The 20,900-nt window shown below is 29.8% G+C and overlaps 1 protein-coding gene across 1 annotated transcript in view; it reads left to right on the forward strand.

Annotated features, from left to right (window-relative positions):
* The window catches only part of LOC145738367 (GTPase-activating protein-like), a 44,359-nt gene that overhangs the window by 8,537 nt on the left and 14,922 nt on the right, over positions 1-20,900 (forward strand). Inside the window, 5 exon segments of the mRNA XM_081993187.1 lie at positions 770-1,163; positions 1,165-1,361; positions 8,647-8,839; positions 11,385-11,530; positions 18,847-18,968. Coding sequence (XP_081849313.1) covers positions 770-1,163; positions 1,165-1,361; positions 8,647-8,839; positions 11,385-11,530; positions 18,847-18,968 — 1,052 coding nt within the window.

Consider the following 20,900-nt stretch of genomic DNA (forward strand, 5'->3'; position numbering starts at 1 on the left):
TAGCCGTTTAAACGCTTATTTTTTTGTCTAACTCGGTTAGTTTAGGAGATATCTCAAAACTGACTTCACCAGCGTGTTTCTGGGTAAAAATTAGCATAGAATGAATTTGAGATGACGCTTCTAGCGTTAGAAATAAGAAAGTTGGGTTTCCGGGTCGAAACGTCGCGTCGTTTGGTAACTTTGTTATTCTTTATGCTAACCATATGGAGTTTGGGCTCGTTTTCGACTAATTTGGGGTCGCTGATTTCAATTCCGCTATCAAAATTTACGTACCACTTAACCTGGTTGAGTTCTTGACAATTCAGCCGTTTAAACGCTTATTTTTTTGTCTAACTTGGTTAGTTTAGGAGATATCTCAAAACTGACTTCACCAGCGTGTTTCTGGGTAAAAATTAGCATAGAATGAATTTGAGATGACGCTTCTAGCGTTCGAAATAAGAAAGTTGTGGTTTCGGGCTGGCAACGTCGCACAAACTGTAACTTTGTTATTTTTCTACTTGGACCCCCCAAGTGACTACTCGTTTTCGACTAATTTGGGGTCGCTGATTTCAAATTTACAGTTAGATTTCGCGTAAATCTCACCCAACTCGGTTAACTTTGACAATTTTGGAGATATCAAAAAACCGACCAAACCAGCGTGTTTCCTGGAAGATTCTAGCCTGAAACGATGGGTCACATGACCCCTCTATCTTGTCTAATAAGAAAGTTGTGTTTTTCGGGCTGAAACCGACCCAGAGAGGGCTAATTTGGTTAATTATTGATTTTTCAGTCCATTTTTCGGCGAAGAGTTCCAATTCGACGTGCCGCGCCTGTTTCGGCACATCTCGGTCTACGTGTACGATCGCGACCGTCAAACCACCAAACAGGACCGGGTGTTGGGCAAAGTGGCCATTAAGCGGGAACATCTCGCCTCCTACAACAACAAGGATCACTGGTTCCCGATCAAGGCGGTGGACGCGGACAGCGAGGTGCAGGGCAAAGCCAACGTCGATCTGAAATTCGAAACGGTGCGCGCCCCCAAACAGGCGCAGGCGCGCAAATTGTTCGTGCGGGTGCGCGAGTGTCGCGAATTGACGCTGAAAAATGGCGCGTGCGATCCGTACGCGCAGGTCGCCGTCACGTACACGAACGGCAAGCGCGCGACGAAACGAACGAAAGTGCGCAAAAAAAACGGTCAGTCCGCAGTTCGAGGAGGTGTTTGCGTTCGGTTGCGCGGACGACAACGATCCCGACACGGAAATTGGCGAGGTGTTGGTGTCGTTGTGGCACGACCGGCCCGGTATGGGCGACGACGTGTTCCTGGGCGAGGTGCGGGTGCAGCTGAAGGGACAGCAACTGTCCAACGCCTGTCAGAACGCTTGGTAAGTGCGCCAACTCGCTTAGTTTGAGCGTAATCGCAAAACTGACTTCACCAGCGTGTTTCCTGGAAAAAATTAGCATAGAATGAATTTGAGATGAGGTTTCTAGCTTTAGAAACAAAAAAGTTGAGTTTCCGGGTCGAAACGTCGCGTTAAATGGTAACTTTGTTATTTTTTATGATAACCATATGAAGTTTGTACTCGTTTTCGACTAATTTGGGGTCGCTGATTCCGATTCTACCCTCAGAATTGACGTATCTTTTCACTTGGTCGAATTCTTAACAAAATGACCGTAGAAAAGCTCAATTTCTAGTCTAACTTGGTTAGTTTAAGAGATATTGCAAAACTGACTGCACCAGAGTGTTTTCTGGAAAAAATTAGCATAGAATGAATTTGAGATGAGGTTTCTAGCTTAACAAACAAAAAAGTTGGGTTTCCGGGCCGAAACGTCGCGTCATTTGGTAACTTTGTTATTTTTTATGATAACCATACTGAGATTGTACTCGTTTTCGACTAATTTGGGGTCGCTGATTCCGATTCTACCCTCAGAATTGACGTATCTTTTCACTTGGTCGAATTCTTAACAAAATGACCGTTGAAAAGCTCAATTTCCAGTCTAACTCGGTTAGTTTAAGAGATATTACAAAACTGACTGCACCAGAGTGTTTTCTGGTAAAAATTAACATAAAATGAATTTGAGATGACGTTTCTAGCTTTAGAAACAGAAAAGTTGGGTTTCCGGGCCGAAACGTCGCGTTAAATGGTAACTTTGTTATTTTTTACGTTAACCATACTGAGTTTGGGCTCGTTTTCGACTAATTTGGGGTCGCTGATTCCGATTCTACCCTCAGAATTGACGTATCTTTTCACTTGGTCGAATTCTTAATAAAAAATGACCGTTGAAAAGCTCAATTTCCAGTCTAACTCGGTTAGTTTAAGAGATATTGCAAAACTGACTGCACCAGAGTGTTTTCTGGTAAAAATTAGCATAGAATGAATTTGAGATGAGGTTTCTAGCTCAACAAACAAAAAAGTTGGGTTTCCGGGCCGAAACGTCGCGTTAAATGGTAACTTTGTAATTTTTTACGTTAACCATACTGAGTTTGTACTCGTTTTCGACTAATTTGGGGTCGCTGATTCCGATTCTTCCCTCAGAATTCACGTATCTTTTCACTTGGTCGAATTCTTAACAAAATGACCGTAGAAAAGCTCAATTTCCAGTCTAACTCGGTTAGTTTAAGAGATATTACAAAACTGACTGCACTAGAGTGTTTCCTGGAAAAAATTAGCATAGAATGAATTTGAGATGAGGTTTCTAGCTTTAGAAACAAAAAAGTTGGGTTTCCGGGTCGAAACGTCGCGTTAAATGGTAACTTTGTTATTTTCTATGATAACCATACCGAGTTTGTACTCGTTTTCGACTAATTTGGGGTCAGGAAAACCATTTCTGCTGTCAGTTTGGCGGTACCAAGTACCCAGTTCGAGAAACTTGATTTTTAGCTTGAATTTTCCTGAAATTTAATGGTATCGCAAAACTAACTGCACCAGCGTGTTTTCTGGAAAAAAATAGCATAGAATGAATTTGAGATGAGGTTTCTAGCTTAACAAACAAAAAAGTTGGGTTTCCGGGTCGAAACGTCGCGTTAAATGGTAACTTTGTTATTTTTTACGTTAACCATACTGAGTTTGTACTCGTTTTCGACTAATTTGGGGTCGCTGATTCCGATTCTTCCCTCAGAATTCACCTATCTTTTCACTTGGTCGAATTCTTAACAAAATGACCGTAGAAACGCTCAATTTCCAGTCTAACTCGGTTAGTTTAAGAGATATTACAAAACTGACTGCACTAGAGTGTTTCCTGGTAAAAATTAGCATAGAATGAATTTGAGATGAGGTTTCTAGCTCAACAAACAAAAAAGTTGGGTTTCCGGGCCGAAACGTCGCGTTAAATGGTAACTTTGTAATTTTTTACGTTAACCATACTGAGTTTGTACTCGTTTTCGACTAATTTGGGGTCGCTGATTCCGATTCTTCCCTCAGAATTCACGTATCTTTTCACTTGGTCGAATTCTTAACAAAATGACCGTAGAAAAGCTCAATTTCCAGTCTAACTCGGTTAGTTTAAGAGATATTACAAAACTGACTGCACTAGAGTGTTTCCTGGAAAAAATTAGCATAGAATGAATTTGAGATGAGGTTTCTAGCTTTAGAAACAAAAAAGTTGGGTTTTCGGGCCGAAACGTCGCGTTAAATGGTAACTTTGTTATTTTCTATGATAACCATACCGAGTTTGTACTCGTTTTCGACTAATTTGGGGTCAGGAAAACCATTTCTGCTGTCAGTTTGGCGGTACCAAGTACCCAGTTCGAGAAACTTGATTTTTAGCTTGAATTTTCCTGAAATTTAATGGTATCGCAAAACTAACTGCACCAGCGTGTTTTCTGGAAAAAAATAGCATAGAATGAATTTGAGATGAGGTTTCTAGCTTAACAAACAAAAAAGTTGGGTTTCCGGGTCGAAACGTCGCGTTAAATGGTAACTTTGTTATTTTTTACGTTAACCATACTGAGTTTGTACTCGTTTTCGACTAATTTGGGGTCGCTGATTCCGATTCTTCCCTCAGAATTCACCTATCTTTTCACTTGGTCGAATTCTTAACAAAATGACCGTAGAAAAGCTCAATTTCCAGTCTAACTCGGTTAGTTTAAGAGATATTACAAAACTGACTGCACTAGAGTGTTTCCTGGAAAAAATTAGCATAGAATGAATTTGAGATGAGGTTTCTAGCTTTAGAAACAAAAAAGTTGGGTTTCCGGGTCGAAACGTCGCGTTAAATGGTAACTTTGTTATTTTCTATGATAACCATACCGAGTTTGTACTCGTTTTCGACTAATTTGGGGTCAGGAAAACCATTTCTGCTGTCAGTTTGGCGGTACCAAGTACCCAGTTCGAGAAACTTGATTTTTAGCTTGAATTTTCCTGAAATTTAATGGTATCGCAAAACTAACTGCACCAGCGTGTTTTCTGGAAAAAAATAGCATAGAATGAATTTGAGATGAGGTTTCTAGCTTAACAAACAAAAAAGTTGGGTTTCCGGGTCGAAACGTCGCGTTAAATGGTAACTTTGTTATTTTTTACGTTAACCATACTGAGTTTGTACTCGTTTTCGACTAATTTGGGGTCGCTGATTCCGATTCTTCCCTCAGAATTCACGTATCTTTTCACTTGGTCGAATTCTTAACAAAATGACCGTAGAAACGCTCAATTTCCAGTCTAACTCGGTTAGTTTAAGAGATATTACAAAACTGACTGCACTAGAGTGTTTCCTGGTAAAAATTAGCATAGAATGAATTTGAGATGAGGTTTCTAGCTCAACAAACAAAAAAGTTGGGTTTCCGGGCCGAAACGTCGCGTTAAATGGTAACTTTGTAATTTTTTACGTTAACCATACTGAGTTTGTACTCGTTTTCGACTAATTTGGGGTCGCTGATTCCGATTCTTCCCTCAGAATTCACGTATCTTTTCACTTGGTCGAATTCTTAACAAAATGACCGTAGAAAAGCTCAATTTCCAGTCTAACTCGGTTAGTTTAAGAGATATTACAAAACTGACTGCACTAGAGTGTTTCCTGGAAAAAATTAGCATAGAATGAATTTGAGATGAGGTTTCTAGCTTTAGAAACAAAAAAGTTGGGTTTTCGGGCCGAAACGTCGCGTTAAATGGTAACTTTGTTATTTTCTATGATAACCATACCGAGTTTGTACTCGTTTTCGACTAATTTGGGGTCAGGAAAACCATTTCTGCTGTCAGTTTGGCGGTACCAAGTACCCAGTTCGAGAAACTTGATTTTTAGCTTGAATTTTCCTGAAATTTAATGGTATCGCAAAACTAACTGCACCAGCGTGTTTTCTGGAAAAAAATAGCATAGAATGAATTTGAGATGAGGTTTCTAGCTTAACAAACAAAAAAGTTGGGTTTCCGGGTCGAAACGTCGCGTTAAATGGTAACTTTGTTATTTTTTACGTTAACCATACTGAGTTTGTACTCGTTTTCGACTAATTTGGGGTCGCTGATTCCGATTCTTCCCTCAGAATTCACCTATCTTTTCACTTGGTCGAATTCTTAACAAAATGACCGTAGAAAAGCTCAATTTCCAGTCTAACTCGGTTAGTTTAAGAGATATTACAAAACTGACTGCACTAGAGTGTTTCCTGGAAAAAATTAGCATAAAATGAATTTGAGATGAGGTTTCTAGCTTAACAAACAAAAAAGTTGGGTTTTCGGGCCGAAACGTCGCGTTAAATGGTAACTTTGTTATTTTTTACGTTAACCATACTGAGTTTGTACTCGTTTTCGACTAATTTGGGGTCGCTGATTCCGATTCTACCGTCAGAATTCACGTATCTCTTCACTTGGTCGAATTCTTAATAAAAAATGACCGTTGAAAAGCTCAATTTTCAGTCTAACTTGGTTAGTTTAAGAGATATTGCAAAACTGACTGCACTAGAGTGTTTTCTGGTAAAAATTAACATAAAATGAATTTGAGATGACGTTTCTAGCTTAACAAACAAAAAAGTTGGGTTTCCGGGTCGAAACGTCGCGTTAAATGGTAACTTTGTTATTTTTTCCGTTAACCATACTGAGTTTGGGCTCGTTTTCGACTAATTTGGGATCGCTGATTCCGATTCTACCGTCAGAATTCACGTATCTCTTCACTTGGTCGAATTCTTAATAAAAAATGACCGTAGAAAAGCTCAATTTCCAGTCTAACTCGGTTAGTTTAAGAGATATTGCAAAACTGACTGCACCAGAGTGTTTTCTGGTAAAAATTAACATAAAATGAATTTGAGATGAGGTTTCTAGCGCTAGAAACAAGAAAGTTGGGTTTTGCGGGTCGAAACGTCGTGTCGTTCGGTAACTTTGTTATTTTCTGTGATAACCATACCGAGTTTGTACTCGTTTTCGACTAATTCGGGGTCGGGGAATCCATTTTTCACGTCGGTTTGTCAGTAACTGGCACCCAGTTCGGGGAAATACTCAGTTTTGCTACGAAATCTCGGTTTTTTCCTCGATTTTCTACGAAATTAATCGGAAACCCGTTGAAATTGTTTCCATTGTTGTGTGGACAAGAGAGGAAAAAGCGGGTCAATGTTGTTAGTTGTTTTCTCTTTCGAGCGATTTTTCCCACCAATTGAATGGAAATTGAGCACAAACCGACAACAATGCAAACGATTTGCAACTTAAACTAAATAAAAGTTTATAATAATTTATTTATTTTTATTTTTTTTGTAAATTTTTGATGCAAATGCCAAGTTTGATTTAAATTTTTTTTTTTATTTTTTTTTTCTGTCTAAATTTTTTTTTTTAAATTTAATTTTTTTTTTTGAAAATTTTAGTTGCAAACGCCAAGTTTAATTGCATTTTTTTAAAATTTTTTTTTGTAAATTTTTGATGCAAAAGTTAAGTTTAATTTCAATATTTTTTTCATTTTTTATTTTTTTTTTTTTTTCTGTTTTTCTGGTCGAATTTGACAGTAAAAATGTGGAAGTTGACTTTTTTGATGGAATTTGGATGAAATAGTTGACAGAAAAAATTTAGAATTTTTATTTTTTTTTTAAATCAAATTTGTCAGTAAATAATCATAAAATCCACTCAATTCCACTTAAACTAACCAAAAAGTGTGACGTAAGTGAGTGATTAATTATGGGCGTGTGTGTGTGTGTGTGTTAAAATTAGACGTTTCGTTCGTGCGTCATCATCAAGGAAAAAAAAGCGGATATCCGGAGTTAATTAATACACACTGGGGGCCAGAATTGTGGTTTTTTGGTCACCCTGTAGGCAATTTTTTAGGTAGAATTTTCTGACCAACACCATTGGAAAGAGCAGGTCAAGACGGTTAATTTGAGTGGTTGAACCACCCTGTACGTTAAAAAATAACCGAGATACAGGGTGTGCAAGTTTCGGGCTGGAATTTTGACATTTTTGGCCTCCATCTTGGATTTTCTCCCTTCCAGTGACAGTTACTGTCAAACTGACAGTTGCAATGGATTCCCCGACCCCAAATTAGTCGAAAACGAGTATAAACTCGATTTTTGAATTTTTGGCCGCCATTTTGGATTTTCTCCCTTCCAGTGACAGTTACTGTCAAACTGACAGTTGCAATGGATTCCCCGACCCCAAATTAGTCGAAAACGAGTACAAACTCGAGGGGTGTAAGTGGATCGATATTAAAGTTGTGTGCGGAAAGTGTCTTTTCCACACTAAAAACCAACTTTCTTGCTTTTTAAGCTAGAACGTCCGTCTAACCGTCATTTTATGCTAAAATTTTCCAGAAAAGCCACCGGTGCACTCGGTTTTACGATATCTCTAAAACTAACCAAGTTTCACTTTAAAAAACACATTTTTAACCTTGAATTTTGTGAAAACTCAATCTGAGTGAAAAGTACGTGAATTCTGAGTGTACAGATCGATTCGGCATCCTCGAATCAGTCGAAAACGAGTACAAACACGACCCCTTTATCTCCACTCAAAATGGCAGAAAATGCAAATGGCGCCCACAACCGCCATTTTGAATTTCACCAAAAAAATCGAGTTTGGGCTCGTTTTCTACTAATTTTACGTCAAGGATTTCAAAGAAACTAAAATTATTTGCAAAATTCCAACCCAACTGTCATAATGAACATTTTTTTAATTTTTGGCCGTCATTTTGGATTTTCTCTCTTCCAGTGACAGGTAGAGTAAAACTGACAGTTGCAATGCATTCCCCGACCCCAAATTAGTCGAAAACGAGTATAATCTTGATTTTTTTAATTTTGGCCGCCATCTTGGATTTTCTCCCTTCCAGTGACAGTTACAGTAAAACTGACAGTTGCAATGAATTCCCCGACCCCAAATTAGTCGAAAACGAGTACAAACTCGAGGGGTGTAAGTGGATCGATATTAAAGTTGTGTGCGGAAAGTGTCTTTTCCACACTAAAAACCAACTTTCTTGCTTTTTAAGCTAGAACGTCCGTCTAACCGTCATTTTATGCTAAAATTTTCCAGAAAAGCCACCGGTGCACTCGGTTTTACGATATCTCTAAAACTAAGCGAGTTTTACATCGATTTTGTTAATTTTTGGCCGCCATCTTGGATTTTCTCCCTTCCAGTGACAGTTACTGTCAAACTGACAGTTGCAATGGATTCCCCGTCCCCGAATTAGTCGAAAACGAGTATAATCACGTGTTTTGAAATTTTTCGTTTTTTTTGACAGAAATGACGGCCGTTTGACGTTTTTGCTTGCTCGCAGGTACTTTTTGCAGCCGCGCTCGAGCCGCAATCGACCGTGTTTGACGTATTCGACGCCGCCCGGTTCGCGCCTGTCAAGTGACAACAGTTTGGGTTCGTTACGGCTCCAGGTCCAGTACACGGAGGATCGAGTTTTCCCCGCCGCCATCTATCAACACCTCAAGGAACTATTGTTGAACAGTCTTCACGTGCAGGTACGAAATTGACGGCTGTCAAAATTTTGTCAAAAAAACAAAAAAAAAAATCAAAAATTGGCAGCTGTCAAAAGTCGGGGGAAATGACAGTTGTCAAAAGTCTCTATTTTTTTTAATTTAATTTTTGACAGCTGTCAAAAAAAGAAAACTGCCAGCTGTCAAAAGTCACAATTAGCCAAAACACAATTTTTGACGTGACGTTTTTTTTTTTAATTTTTTGACATCTGACACTTGTCAAAACAGAGTTAAATGTCAAAATACAAAAAAAATAGACAGCTGTCAAAAGTCTCTATTTTTCTGAATTTAATTTTTGACGTTTGACAGCTGTCAAAAGTCACAATTTGTCAAAAACACAATTTCTGACATGACGTTTTTTTTTGACATCTGACACTTGTCATAAAAGAGTTAAATGTCAAAATACAAAAACAAAATAGACAGCTGTCAAAAGTCGGGGGAAATGACAGTTGTCAAAAGTCTCTATTTTTCTGAATTAAATTTTTGACGTGTGACAGCTGTCAAAAAACAAAACTGACAGCTGTCAAAAGTCACAATTAGTCAAAAACACAATTTCTGACGTGACGGTTTTTTTTTGACATCTGACACTTGTCATAAAAGAGTTAAATGTCAAAATACAACAACAAAATAGACAGCTGTCAAAAGTCGGGGGAAATGAGAGTTGTCAAAAGTTTCTATTTTTCTGAATTTAATTTTTGACGTTTGACAGCTGTCAAATAAAACTAACAGATATCAAAAGTCGCGGAAAAATGACAGCTGTCAAAAGGCGGAGAAAATGACAGTCTGTCAATTGACTTTTGACATTTATCAATTTTCTGTCCTTTTTTTTAGTTTGTATTCAATTTTGAACGTTTGACAGCTGAAAGAAAAATGTCAAACAAAAATGTAAAGAAACTGACAGATGTCAAAAGTCGCGGAAAAATAAAAGTGACAGAAAAATGACAGATGTCAATTTTTTTTTTAAATACAATTTACCATCTGTCATTTGGCTGTCAATTTTTTCCGACATCTGTCATTTTTCTTCTCGTTCTTGACTTTTGACATTTATCAATTTTTCTGTCATTATTTTCCAATTTTGCGTTGATATATCACTTTTGACGTTTGACAGGTGTCACAAACAATTTTTGGTTTGCATTTAATTTTTGACGTTTGACAGCTGTCAAAATTAGTCAAGTCAAGAATTTTTGTTTATATTTAAATTTTGACATTTGACAGCTGTCAAAATTAGTCAAACCGACAGTTTTGGGTTAAAATTTAATTTTTGACGTTTGACAGCTGTCAAAATTAGTCAAATCCACAACTTTGGATTTGTATTTAATTTTTGACGTTTGACAGCTGTCAAAATTAGTCAAATTGACTATTTTGAGTTTGTATTTTATTTTTGATGTTTGACAGCTGTCAAAATTAGTCAAATCAAGAATTTTGTGTTTATATATACTTTTTGACTTTTGACAGCTGTCAAAATGACAATTTTGAGTTTGTATTTAAATTTTGACACTTGACAGTTGTCAAAATTTGTCAATTTGATTATTTTGAGTCTGTATTAAATTTTTAATGTGTGACTGAATTTTTGACGTTTGACAGCTGTCAAAATTTCTTAAATTTGCAATTTCCAGTTTGTATTTAAATTTTGACACTTGACAGCTGTCAAAATTAGTCAAACCGACAATTTTTGGTTTCTATTTAATTTTTGACATTTAACAGTTGTCAAAATTTGTCAATTTGATTATTTTGAGTCTGTATTAAATTTTTAATGTGTGACTGAATTTTTGACGTTTGACAGCTGTCAAAATTTCTTAAATTTGCAATTTCCAGTTTGTATTTAAATTTTGACATTTGACAGCTGTCAAAATTAGTTAAACGGACAATTTCTGGTTTGTATTTTAACTTTGACGGTTGACAGCTGTCAAAATTAGCGAAACCGACGAAATTTTGTCAAATCGACAATTTTGTGTTTGTTTTGAATTTTTGACCTTTGACAGCTGCTGTCAGATTTACATGTACGGATAAGATTGACAGACGCGTTTGACAGTTGTCAAAGTGTCGAGAAAAAAATGACAGTCGAGAAAAATCGGGAAAGTTGTTGTCAAACGTCAAAAAAAACGTAAAGAATGTCAATGTCGGCAAAAATACGGAAAAATGACAGCCGTCAGAATTAATCAAAAAATTGACAATTTCTGACGTGTCTTTAGTTTTTGACGTTTTGACAGATGCTGTCAATTTTTTTTTTCTGTCAAAAATTGTTTTTTCTTTTGTCAAATTTTTTTTTTTTGCAAATTTTTTTTTTTGTAAATATTTTTTTTTTCTGTTAATTTTTTTTTGTCAAATTTTTTTTCTTAATTTTATTTTTCTTTCAACTTTTTTTTTTGTCAATTATTTTTTTTCTGTTAAATTCATTTTTTTTCTTTTTTCAATTTTTTTTTTGTCAATTTGTTTTTTTCTTTAATTTTACTTTTTCATTTTTTTTTTGTCAATTTTTTTTTTTCTGTATATTTTTTTTTTCGGTCAATTTTTTTTTTTTTTTTTTTAGCCAATCACAAACAGTTCGATCTACGTTCTGGGCGAGATTATCAATAAAATCGAAATCGCCCCGCCCCTGGTTCGAATCCTGCTGCATTCGGCGCAAATCGAACCAATCATCCGATCGCTGGCGGCTGTCGAAATATCGAAAGTCACGTGAGTAATCTGTCAAAAATTTCATCGATAAAACGGTCGATTTCATCATTTTAAACGTCAAATTTCATAATTTTTCGCATCGAAATTGATGAATTTTGATTTATTAAGTGAAATTTCAGTGTAAAATTATTGAAATTTCATCAATAAAACAGTCGATTTCATCAATCAAACTTTCGATTTCATCATTTAAAACATCAAATTTCATTATTTTTCGTATGGAAATTGATAAACTGTCATTTATTAAGTGAAATTTCAGTGTAAAATCATTGAAATTTCATCAATAAAACAGTCGATTTCATCAATAAAACTTTCGATTTCATTATTTGAAACATCAAATTTTATTATTTTTCGTTTTGAAATTGATAAACTGTTATTTATTAAGTGAAATTTCAGTGTAAAATTATTGAAATTTCATCAATAAAACAGTCGATTTCATCAATCAAACTTTCGATTTCATCATTTAAAACATCAAATTTCATTATTTTTCGTATGGAAATTGATAAACTGTCATTTATTAAGTGAAATTTCAGTGTAAAATCATTGAAATTTCATCAATAAAACAGTCGATTTCATTATTTGAAACATCAAATTTTATTATTTTTCGTATGGAAATTGATAAACTGTCATTTATTAAGTGAAATTTCAGTGTAAAATCATTGAAATTTCATCAATAAAACAGTCGATTTCATCAATAAAACTTTCGATTTCATTATTTGAAACATCAAATTTTATTATTTTTCGTTTTGAAATTGATAAACTGTTATTTATTAAGTGAAATTTCAGTGTAAAATTATTGAAATTTCATCAATAAAACAGTCGATTTCATCAATAAAACTTTCGATTTCATCATTTAAAACATCAAATTTCGTTATTTTTCGTTCTAAAATTGATGAATTTTTATTTATTAAGTGAAATTTCAGTGTAAAATCATTGAAATTTCATCAATAAAACAGTCGATTTCATCAATAAAACAGTCGATTTCATCAATAAAACAGTCGATTTAATCTTCTAAAACATCAAATTTCATCATTTTTCATATTGAAATTGATGAACTGTCATTTATTAAGTGAAATTTCAGTGTAAAATCATTGAAATTTCATCAATAAAACAGTCGATTTCATCATTTAGATCATGAAATTTCATTACTCACGATGTTAAACTTTATAAGTCTTGGTTTATTGAGTGAAATTTTGGCATCAAACTATTAAAATTTCATCAGTAAAATAGTCGATTTCATCAATAAAACTTTCGATTTCATCATGTAAAACATCAAATTTCATTATTTTTTGTATTGAATTTGATGAATTTTTGTTTATTAAGTGAAATTTCAGTGTTAAATTATTGAAATTTCATCAATAAAACATTCGATTTCATCTTCTAAAACATCAAATTTCATTATTTTTCGTATTGAAATTGATAAACTGTCATTTATTAAGTGAAATTTCAATGTAAAATTATTGAAATTTCATCAATAAAACAGTCGATTTCATCATTTTTAACATCAAATTTCATTATTTTTTGTATTGAATTTGATGAATTTTCATTTATTTTGTGAAATTTCAGTGAAAAATCATTGAAATTTCATCAATAAAACAGTCGATTTCATCTTCTAAAACATCAAATTTCATTATTTTTCGTTTTAAAATTGATGCATTTTTATTTATTAAGTGAAATTTCAGTGTTAAATTATTCAAATTTCATCATTTTTCGCATTGAAATTGATGAATTTTGATTTATTTTGTGAAATTTTAGTGTGAAATCATTGAAATTTCATCAATAAAACAGTCGATTTCATCACTTGAAACGTCAAATTTCATCATTTTTCGCATCGAAATTGATGAATTTTGATTTATTTTGTGAAATTTCAGTGAAAAATTATTGAAATTTCATCAATAAAACAGTCGATTTCACAAATAAAACTTTCGATTTAATCTTCTAAAACATCAAATTTCATCATTTTTCATATTGAAATTGATAAACTGTCATTTATTAAGTGAAATTTCAATGTAAAATTATTGAAATTTCATCAATAAAACAGTCGATTTCATCAATAAAACTTTCGATTTCATCATTTCAAACATCAAATTTCATCATTTTTCGTAGTGAATTTGATAAATTTTTATTTATTAAGTGAAATTTCAGTGTAAAATCATTGAAATTTCATTAATAAAACAGTCGATTTCATCAATAAAACTTTCGATTTCATCATTTGAAATATCAAATTTCATTATTTCTTGTATTGAATTTGATGAATTTTCATTTATTAAGTGAAATTTCAGTGTAAAATTATTGAAATTTCATCAATAAAACAGTCGATTTCATCATTTAAAACATCAAATTTCATTATTTTTTGTTCTAAAATTGATGAATTTTCATTTATTAAGTGAAATTCGATATTTTAATTAATGAAATTTACTGTTTTATTGATGAAATCGATTGTATAATTAGTGAAATTGAAATAATTAAAAAAACAAATTTTACTTAAAAAATTTAAAATTTTTTAAATATTTAGAAAAAAAAAACGTGGCAACACCGCAATAATAAAAAAAAAAATAATTACAATAAATACCAAAAAAAAATAAAAACAAAAAAAAAAATCCAAAAAAAAAAAAAAAAAATATAAAATTTAAAAAAAAAAAAAAAATATTTTTTTTTTCTAATTTTAATATTATTCTACTAAAACTAAAATAGTACTCTTAAAACAAATTTTACTTAAAAAATTTAAAATTTTTTAAATATTTAGAAAAAAAATACGTGGCAACACCGCAATAATAAAAAAAATAATAATTACAATAAATACCAAAAAAAATAAAAACAAAAAAAAAAAATCCAAAAAAAAAAAATAAAAAATATATAAAATTTAAAAAAAAAAAAAAAATATTTTTTTTTTCTAATTTTAATATTATTCTACTAAAACTAAAATAGTACTCTAACCGTCAATTTCTTATCAAAAAGTGTACGACAAGTAAATATTTATCGAAAAAAAACGAGATAAGACCGTTTCTGAATGAATGTTTAATCAGTTTTATCGTTTTTCGATGAATCGAACGCTTTGTACGCTGAAAATACGTTAAAATGCGGTTGCGACGTTGCCAAATCGTCGAGACGTTTCAGTTTTTGCGTTTCATCAAGAAATATTTCAATTTCAGCATTAAATACGTCGATTTCAGTATTGAATCTGTAAGATTTCATCAAGAAATAGTTCAAATTTCAGCAACAAAAAACGTCGATTTCAGCATTAAATACGTCGATTTCAGTATTGAAACTGTCAAATTTCATCAAGAAATATTTCAATTTCAGCATTTAAAGTATCAAATTTCATCAATAAAAACGTCAATTTCATCATTAAAATTACCAAATTTCAGCAATTAAAACGTCAATTTCAGTATTTAAAATATCAAATTTCAGCAATAAATTTACGAAATTAACAACCAGAATTACCAAATTTTATCAAGTATTTCAATTTCAGCAATAAAAACGTAAATTTCAGCATTAAAATGATCAAATTTCAGCAATTAAAACGTCGATTTCAGCACTAAAATATCAGATTTCAGCAATAAATTTACTAAATTAACAACCAAAATTACCAAATTTTATCAAGAAATATTTAAATTTCAGCAATAAAAACGTCGATTTCAGCATTTAAAATATCAAATTTCAGCAATAAATTTACTAAATTTATAGACTAAATTGCCAAATTTCATCAACAAATATTTTAATTTCAGCATTTAAAAAATGAAATTTCAGCATAAAAACCGTAAAATTTCAGCAATTTTACCAAAAAAAGTATTTTTTTAGCAATATAATTTTCAATTTCAGCATTTAAAGTATCAAATTTCAGCAATAAGATTGTCAATTTCAGCTTTGAAACTGTCAAATTTCAGCAATTTTAGCAATAAATTATCAATCTACATTAATAAATTTCATCGAGAAAAATTTCAGTTTAAGCATAAAAAATATTAAATTTCAGCATTAAAATGATCAAATTTCAGCAATTAAAACGTCGATTTCAGTATTTAAAATATCAAATTTCAGCAATAAATTTACTAAATTAACAACCAGAATTACCAAATTTTATCAAGTAATATTTCAATTTCAGCAATATAATCGTCAATTTCAGCATTAAAATTACCAAATTTCAGCAACTAAAACGTCGATTTCAACATTTCAAAAATTAAATTTCTTCATAAAAATTTTTCTAAGCAGTTCCCGAATTTCAGCACCAAAATTGTCGATTTTAGCATAAAAACTGTCAAATTTCAGCAATTTCACAAAAAAATATTTTTTTTCAGCAATTTTAGCAATAAATTATCAATCTACATTAATAAATTTCATCAACAAATATTTTAATTTTAGCAATAAAAACGTCGATTTCAGTATTTAAAATACCAAATTTCATCAAGAAATATTTCAATTTCAATATTTAAAATATCAAATTTTATCAATAAAAACGTCGATTTCAGCATTAAGATTATCAAATTTCAGCAATAAACTTGCTAAATTAACAACCAAAATTACTAAATTTTTTCAATAAATATTTTAATTTTAGCAATAAAAACGTCAATTTCAGCATTTAAAAAATTAAATTTCACCATAAAAATTGTAAAATGTCTCCAACTAGTTCCCGAATTCAGCAATCATTTTTTAAATTTCAGCAATGAAATACATAAACAGTCAAATTTTAGCAATAAAATACAAAAACAATCAAATTTCAGCGATATTTTTATTATTTAAAAAAAATCAGCAATAAAATACAAAAACAGTCAAATTTCAGCAATAATTTTAACAATTTTTAAAAATAAAACAGCAATAAAATACATAAACAGTCAAATTTCAACAATAATTTTAGTTTGTTTTTAATTCAGCAATAAAAAAGAGAAACAGTCAAATTTCAGCAAAAATTTTAGCAATTTTTAAAAATAAAACAGCAATAAAATACAAAAACAGTCAAATTTCAGCAATAATTTTATCATTTTAAAAAAATTAGCAATAAAATACAAAAACAGTCAAATTTCAGCAATAATTTTATCATTTTAAAAAAATTAACAATAAAATACCAAAACAGTCAAATTTCAACAATAAAATCAAAAACAATCAAATTTCAGCAATAATATTTTTATTTAAAAAAAATCAGCAATAAAATACACAAAAACAGTCAAATTTCAACAATAAAATACGAAAACAGTTAAATTTCAACCATAAAATACAAAACAGTCAAATTTCAGCAATAATTTTAGCAATTTTAAAAAATCAGCAATAAAATACAAATACCGTCAATTTTCAGCAATAATTTTAGCAATTTTAAAAAAAAAATTTCATCACTAAAATACAAAAACAGTCAAATTTCAGCAATCATTTTTAGCAATTTAAAAATCAGCAATAAAATACAAAAATAGTCAAATTTCAGCAATAATTTTATCATTTTAAAAAAATTAGCAATAAAATACCAAAACAGTCAAATTTCAACAATAAAATCAAAAACAATCAAATTTCAGCAATAATATTTTTATTTAAAAAAAATCAGCAATAAAATACACAAAAACAGTCAAATTTCAACAATAAAATACAAAACAGTCAAATTTCAGCAATAATTTTAGCAATTTTAAAAAATCAGCAATAAAATACGAAAACAGTCAAATTTCAACCATAAAATACAAAACAGTCAAATTTCAGCAATAATTTTAGCAATTTTAAAAAATCAGCAATAAAATACGAAAACAGTCAAATTTCAACCATAAAATACAAAACAGTCAAATTTCAGCAATAATTTTAGCAATTTTAAAAAATCAGCAATAAAATACAAATACCGTCAATTTTCAGAAATAATTTTAGCAATTTTTTAAAAAAAATTTCATCACTAAAATACAAAAACAGTCAAATTTCAGCAATCATTTTTAGCAATTTAAAAATCAGCAATAAAATACAAAAATAGTCAAATTTCAGCAATAATTTTATCATTTTAAAAAAATTAGCAATAAAATACCAAAACAGTCAAATTTCAACAATAAAATAAAAAACAATCAAATTTCAGCAATAATATTTTTATTTAAAAAAAATCAGCAATAAAATACACAAAAACAGTCAAATTTCAACAATAAAATACAAAACAGTCAAATTTCAGCAATAATTTTAGCAATTTTAAAAAATCAGCAATAAAATACGAAAACAGTCAAATTTCAACCATAAAATACAAAACAGTCAAATTTCAGCAATAATTTTAGCAATTTTAAAAAATCAGCAATAAAATACAAATACCGTCAATTTTCAGCAATAATTTTAGCAATTTTTAAAAAAAAATTTCATCACTAAAATACAAAAACAGTCAAATTTCAGCAATCATTTTTAGCAATTTAAAAATCAGCAATAAAATACAAAAACAGTCAAATTTCAGCAATAATTTTAGCAATTTTAAAAAATCAGCATTAAAATACAAAAACAGTCAAATTTCAGCAATAATTTTAGCAATTTTAAAAAATCAGCATTAAAATACAAAAACAGTCAAATTTCAACAATAAAATACAAAACAGTCAAATTTCAGCAATAATTTTAGCAATTTTAAAAAATCAGCAATAAAATACGAAAACAGTCAAATTTCAACCATAAAATACAAAACAGTCAAATTTCAGCAATAATTTTAGCAATTTTAAAAAATCAGCAATAAAATACAAATACCGTCAATTTTCAGCAATAATTTTAGCAATTTTTAAAAAAAAATTTCATCACTAAAATACAAAAACAGTCAAATTTCAGCAATCATTTTTAGCAATTTAAAAATCAGCAATAAAATACAAAAACAGTCAAATTTCAGCAATAATTTTAGCAATTTTAAAAAATCATCACTAAAATACAAAAACAGTCAAATTTCAACAAGACTTCAGCAATAATTATGACAGTTTTAGCGGAACAGTATCGTCGATTTCAGCATTCGTCGATCAAATTTCAGCAATAATATTGTCGATTTCAGGCACATTGAGAAAAACTGTCAAATATCAGACTAAAATTTTGACAATTTCACCAAAAAAATTGCGAATTTCATTTGAATTTCAGCAACAAAACGACCGATTTCAGCATTTTTTTGACGATTTCACTAAAAAAATTGCGAATTTCATTTGAATTTCAGCAACAAAACGACCGATTTCAGCATTTTTTTGACGATTTCACTAAAAAAATTGCGAATTTCATTTGAATTTCAGCAACTAAACGACCGATTTCAGCATTTTTTTGACGATTTCACCAAAAAAATTGCGAATTTCATTTGAATTTCAGCAACTAAACGACCGATTTCAGCATTTTTTTGACAATTTTTGCCATTTCAGCGATCCGACCACCATTTTTCGCGGCAACACGCTCGTCTCGAAAATGATGGACGAAACGATGCGTCTCAACGGTTTACAATATTTGCACAAAACGTTACGAACCACTTTGGAACTCATCATCAGGTCAGTTTTTTATTTTTTTTATTTTAATTTTTATTTATTTATTTTTTTTTAATTTTAACTTTCTTAATTTATCTTTTTATTTCTTTTCTTTTTATTTTTACAATTGTTTTTTCTTCAAATTTTAATTTTTTTATTTTCTTTAGGTTTTTTTTTCAATTTTTTTATTTTCTTTAGTTTTTTTTTCAATTTTTTATTTTTTTTTTAAATCTTATTTTTACAATTTTTTTTCTTCAAATTGCAATTTTTTTATTTTCTTTAGTTTTTTTTTTTTCTTTAATTTTTTTTTTCTTTGAATTTTATTTTTTTATTTCTTTTCTTTTTATTTTTACAATTGTTTTTTCTTCAAATTTTAATTTTTTTATTTTCTTTAGTTTTTTTTTTTCAATTTTTTATTTTTTTTTTTAATCTTATTTTTACAATTTTTTTTCTTCAAATTGCAATTTTTTTATTTTCTTTAGTTTTTTTTTTTCTTTAATTTTTTTTTTCTTTGAATTTTATTTTTTTATTTCTTTTCTTTTTATTTTTACAATTGTTTTTTCTTCAAATTTTAATTTTTTTATTTTCTTTAGTTTTTTTTTCAATTTTTTTATTTTCTTTATTTTTTTTTTCAATTTTTTATTTTTTTTTTAAATCTTATTTTTACAATTTTTTTTCTTCAAATTGCAATTTTTTTATTTTCTTTAGTTTTTTTTTTTTCTTTAATTTTTTTTTTTGAATTTTATTTTTTTATTTCTTTTCTTTTATTTTTACAATTGTTTTTTCTTCAAATTTTAATTTTTTTATTTTAATAATAATAATAATTGTCTTTATTTAGCACAAGGCTATAAGGAAAACAAGTACAGGTATCAGTAAACTTAAAACTACGGTACTATAAATTATAGAATAAAAAATAAAAGAGTAAAATATCAGTCGGGTATAGTAAAACAGATTAAATTTTGAAGACAATACATAATTTCGAATCAATTTTTTAAAAACATTCAAATCTTTGCAGTCCTTAAGAGTACCAGGCAGCATATTAAATCGAGCAAGCCTCCATACAGTACAGAATTGTGCATGTGACTAGAATGACACTTCTCTATTAATGCAAAATTTGAGCAATGCCTTGTACTGTAGGTGTGAATATCGCTGAAAACCTTAATCCTGTCACAAATGTAAGAAGGCAACAGATTGTTTCTTAATTAAGCAAATATATTGACGCAAACACAATTTTTGTTTTTTGACTGACAAAAAGTTTAAAACATTGAGCATTGTGCAGAGGGGTTTTAACTATTGCACTTTAAAATCGTTCGCATGATGATGTTGCACACGAAATCTGTCGATCTTTAAAAGGATTGCAGTGTCAACAGACAAGGAGCAGAATTCCAGATGTGGGGCAGCCTATGCATTATAGAACAATAATTGGTACCGAGGGACAATTGACCCCCACTCTGGCAATAAAATCTTAAGGTTTTTTTTTCAATTTTTTTTATTTTCTTTATTTTTTTTTTTTCAATTTTTTATTTTTTTTTTAAATCTTATTTTTACAATTTTTTTTTCTTCAATTGCAATTTTTTTTTTATTTTCTTTAGTCTTTTTTTTTTCTTAATTTTTTTTTCTTGAATTTTATTTTTTTATTCTTTTCTTTTTATTTTTACAATTGTTTTTTCTTCAAATTTTAATTTTTTGTACTTTTCTTTAGTTTTTTTTTTCAATTTTTTATTTTTTTTTAATCTTATTTTTACAATTTTTTTTTCTTCAAATTTTAATTTTTTTATTTTCTTTAATTTTTTTTTTCTTAAACTTTTTTTTCTTTGAATTTTATTTTTTTATTTCTTTTCTTTTTATTTTTACAATTTTTTTTTCTTCAAATTTTAATTTTTTATTTCTTTGGTTTTTTTTTTTCTTAAATTTTCTTTTCATTTTTACAATTTTTTTTTTCTTTAATTTCTTTT

This window comes from Ips typographus, linkage group LG15, assembly GCF_016097725.1.
Source record: "Ips typographus isolate SLU linkage group LG15, UJ_Ityp_2.0, whole genome shotgun sequence".
NCBI lineage: Eukaryota > Metazoa > Arthropoda > Insecta > Coleoptera > Curculionidae > Ips > Ips typographus.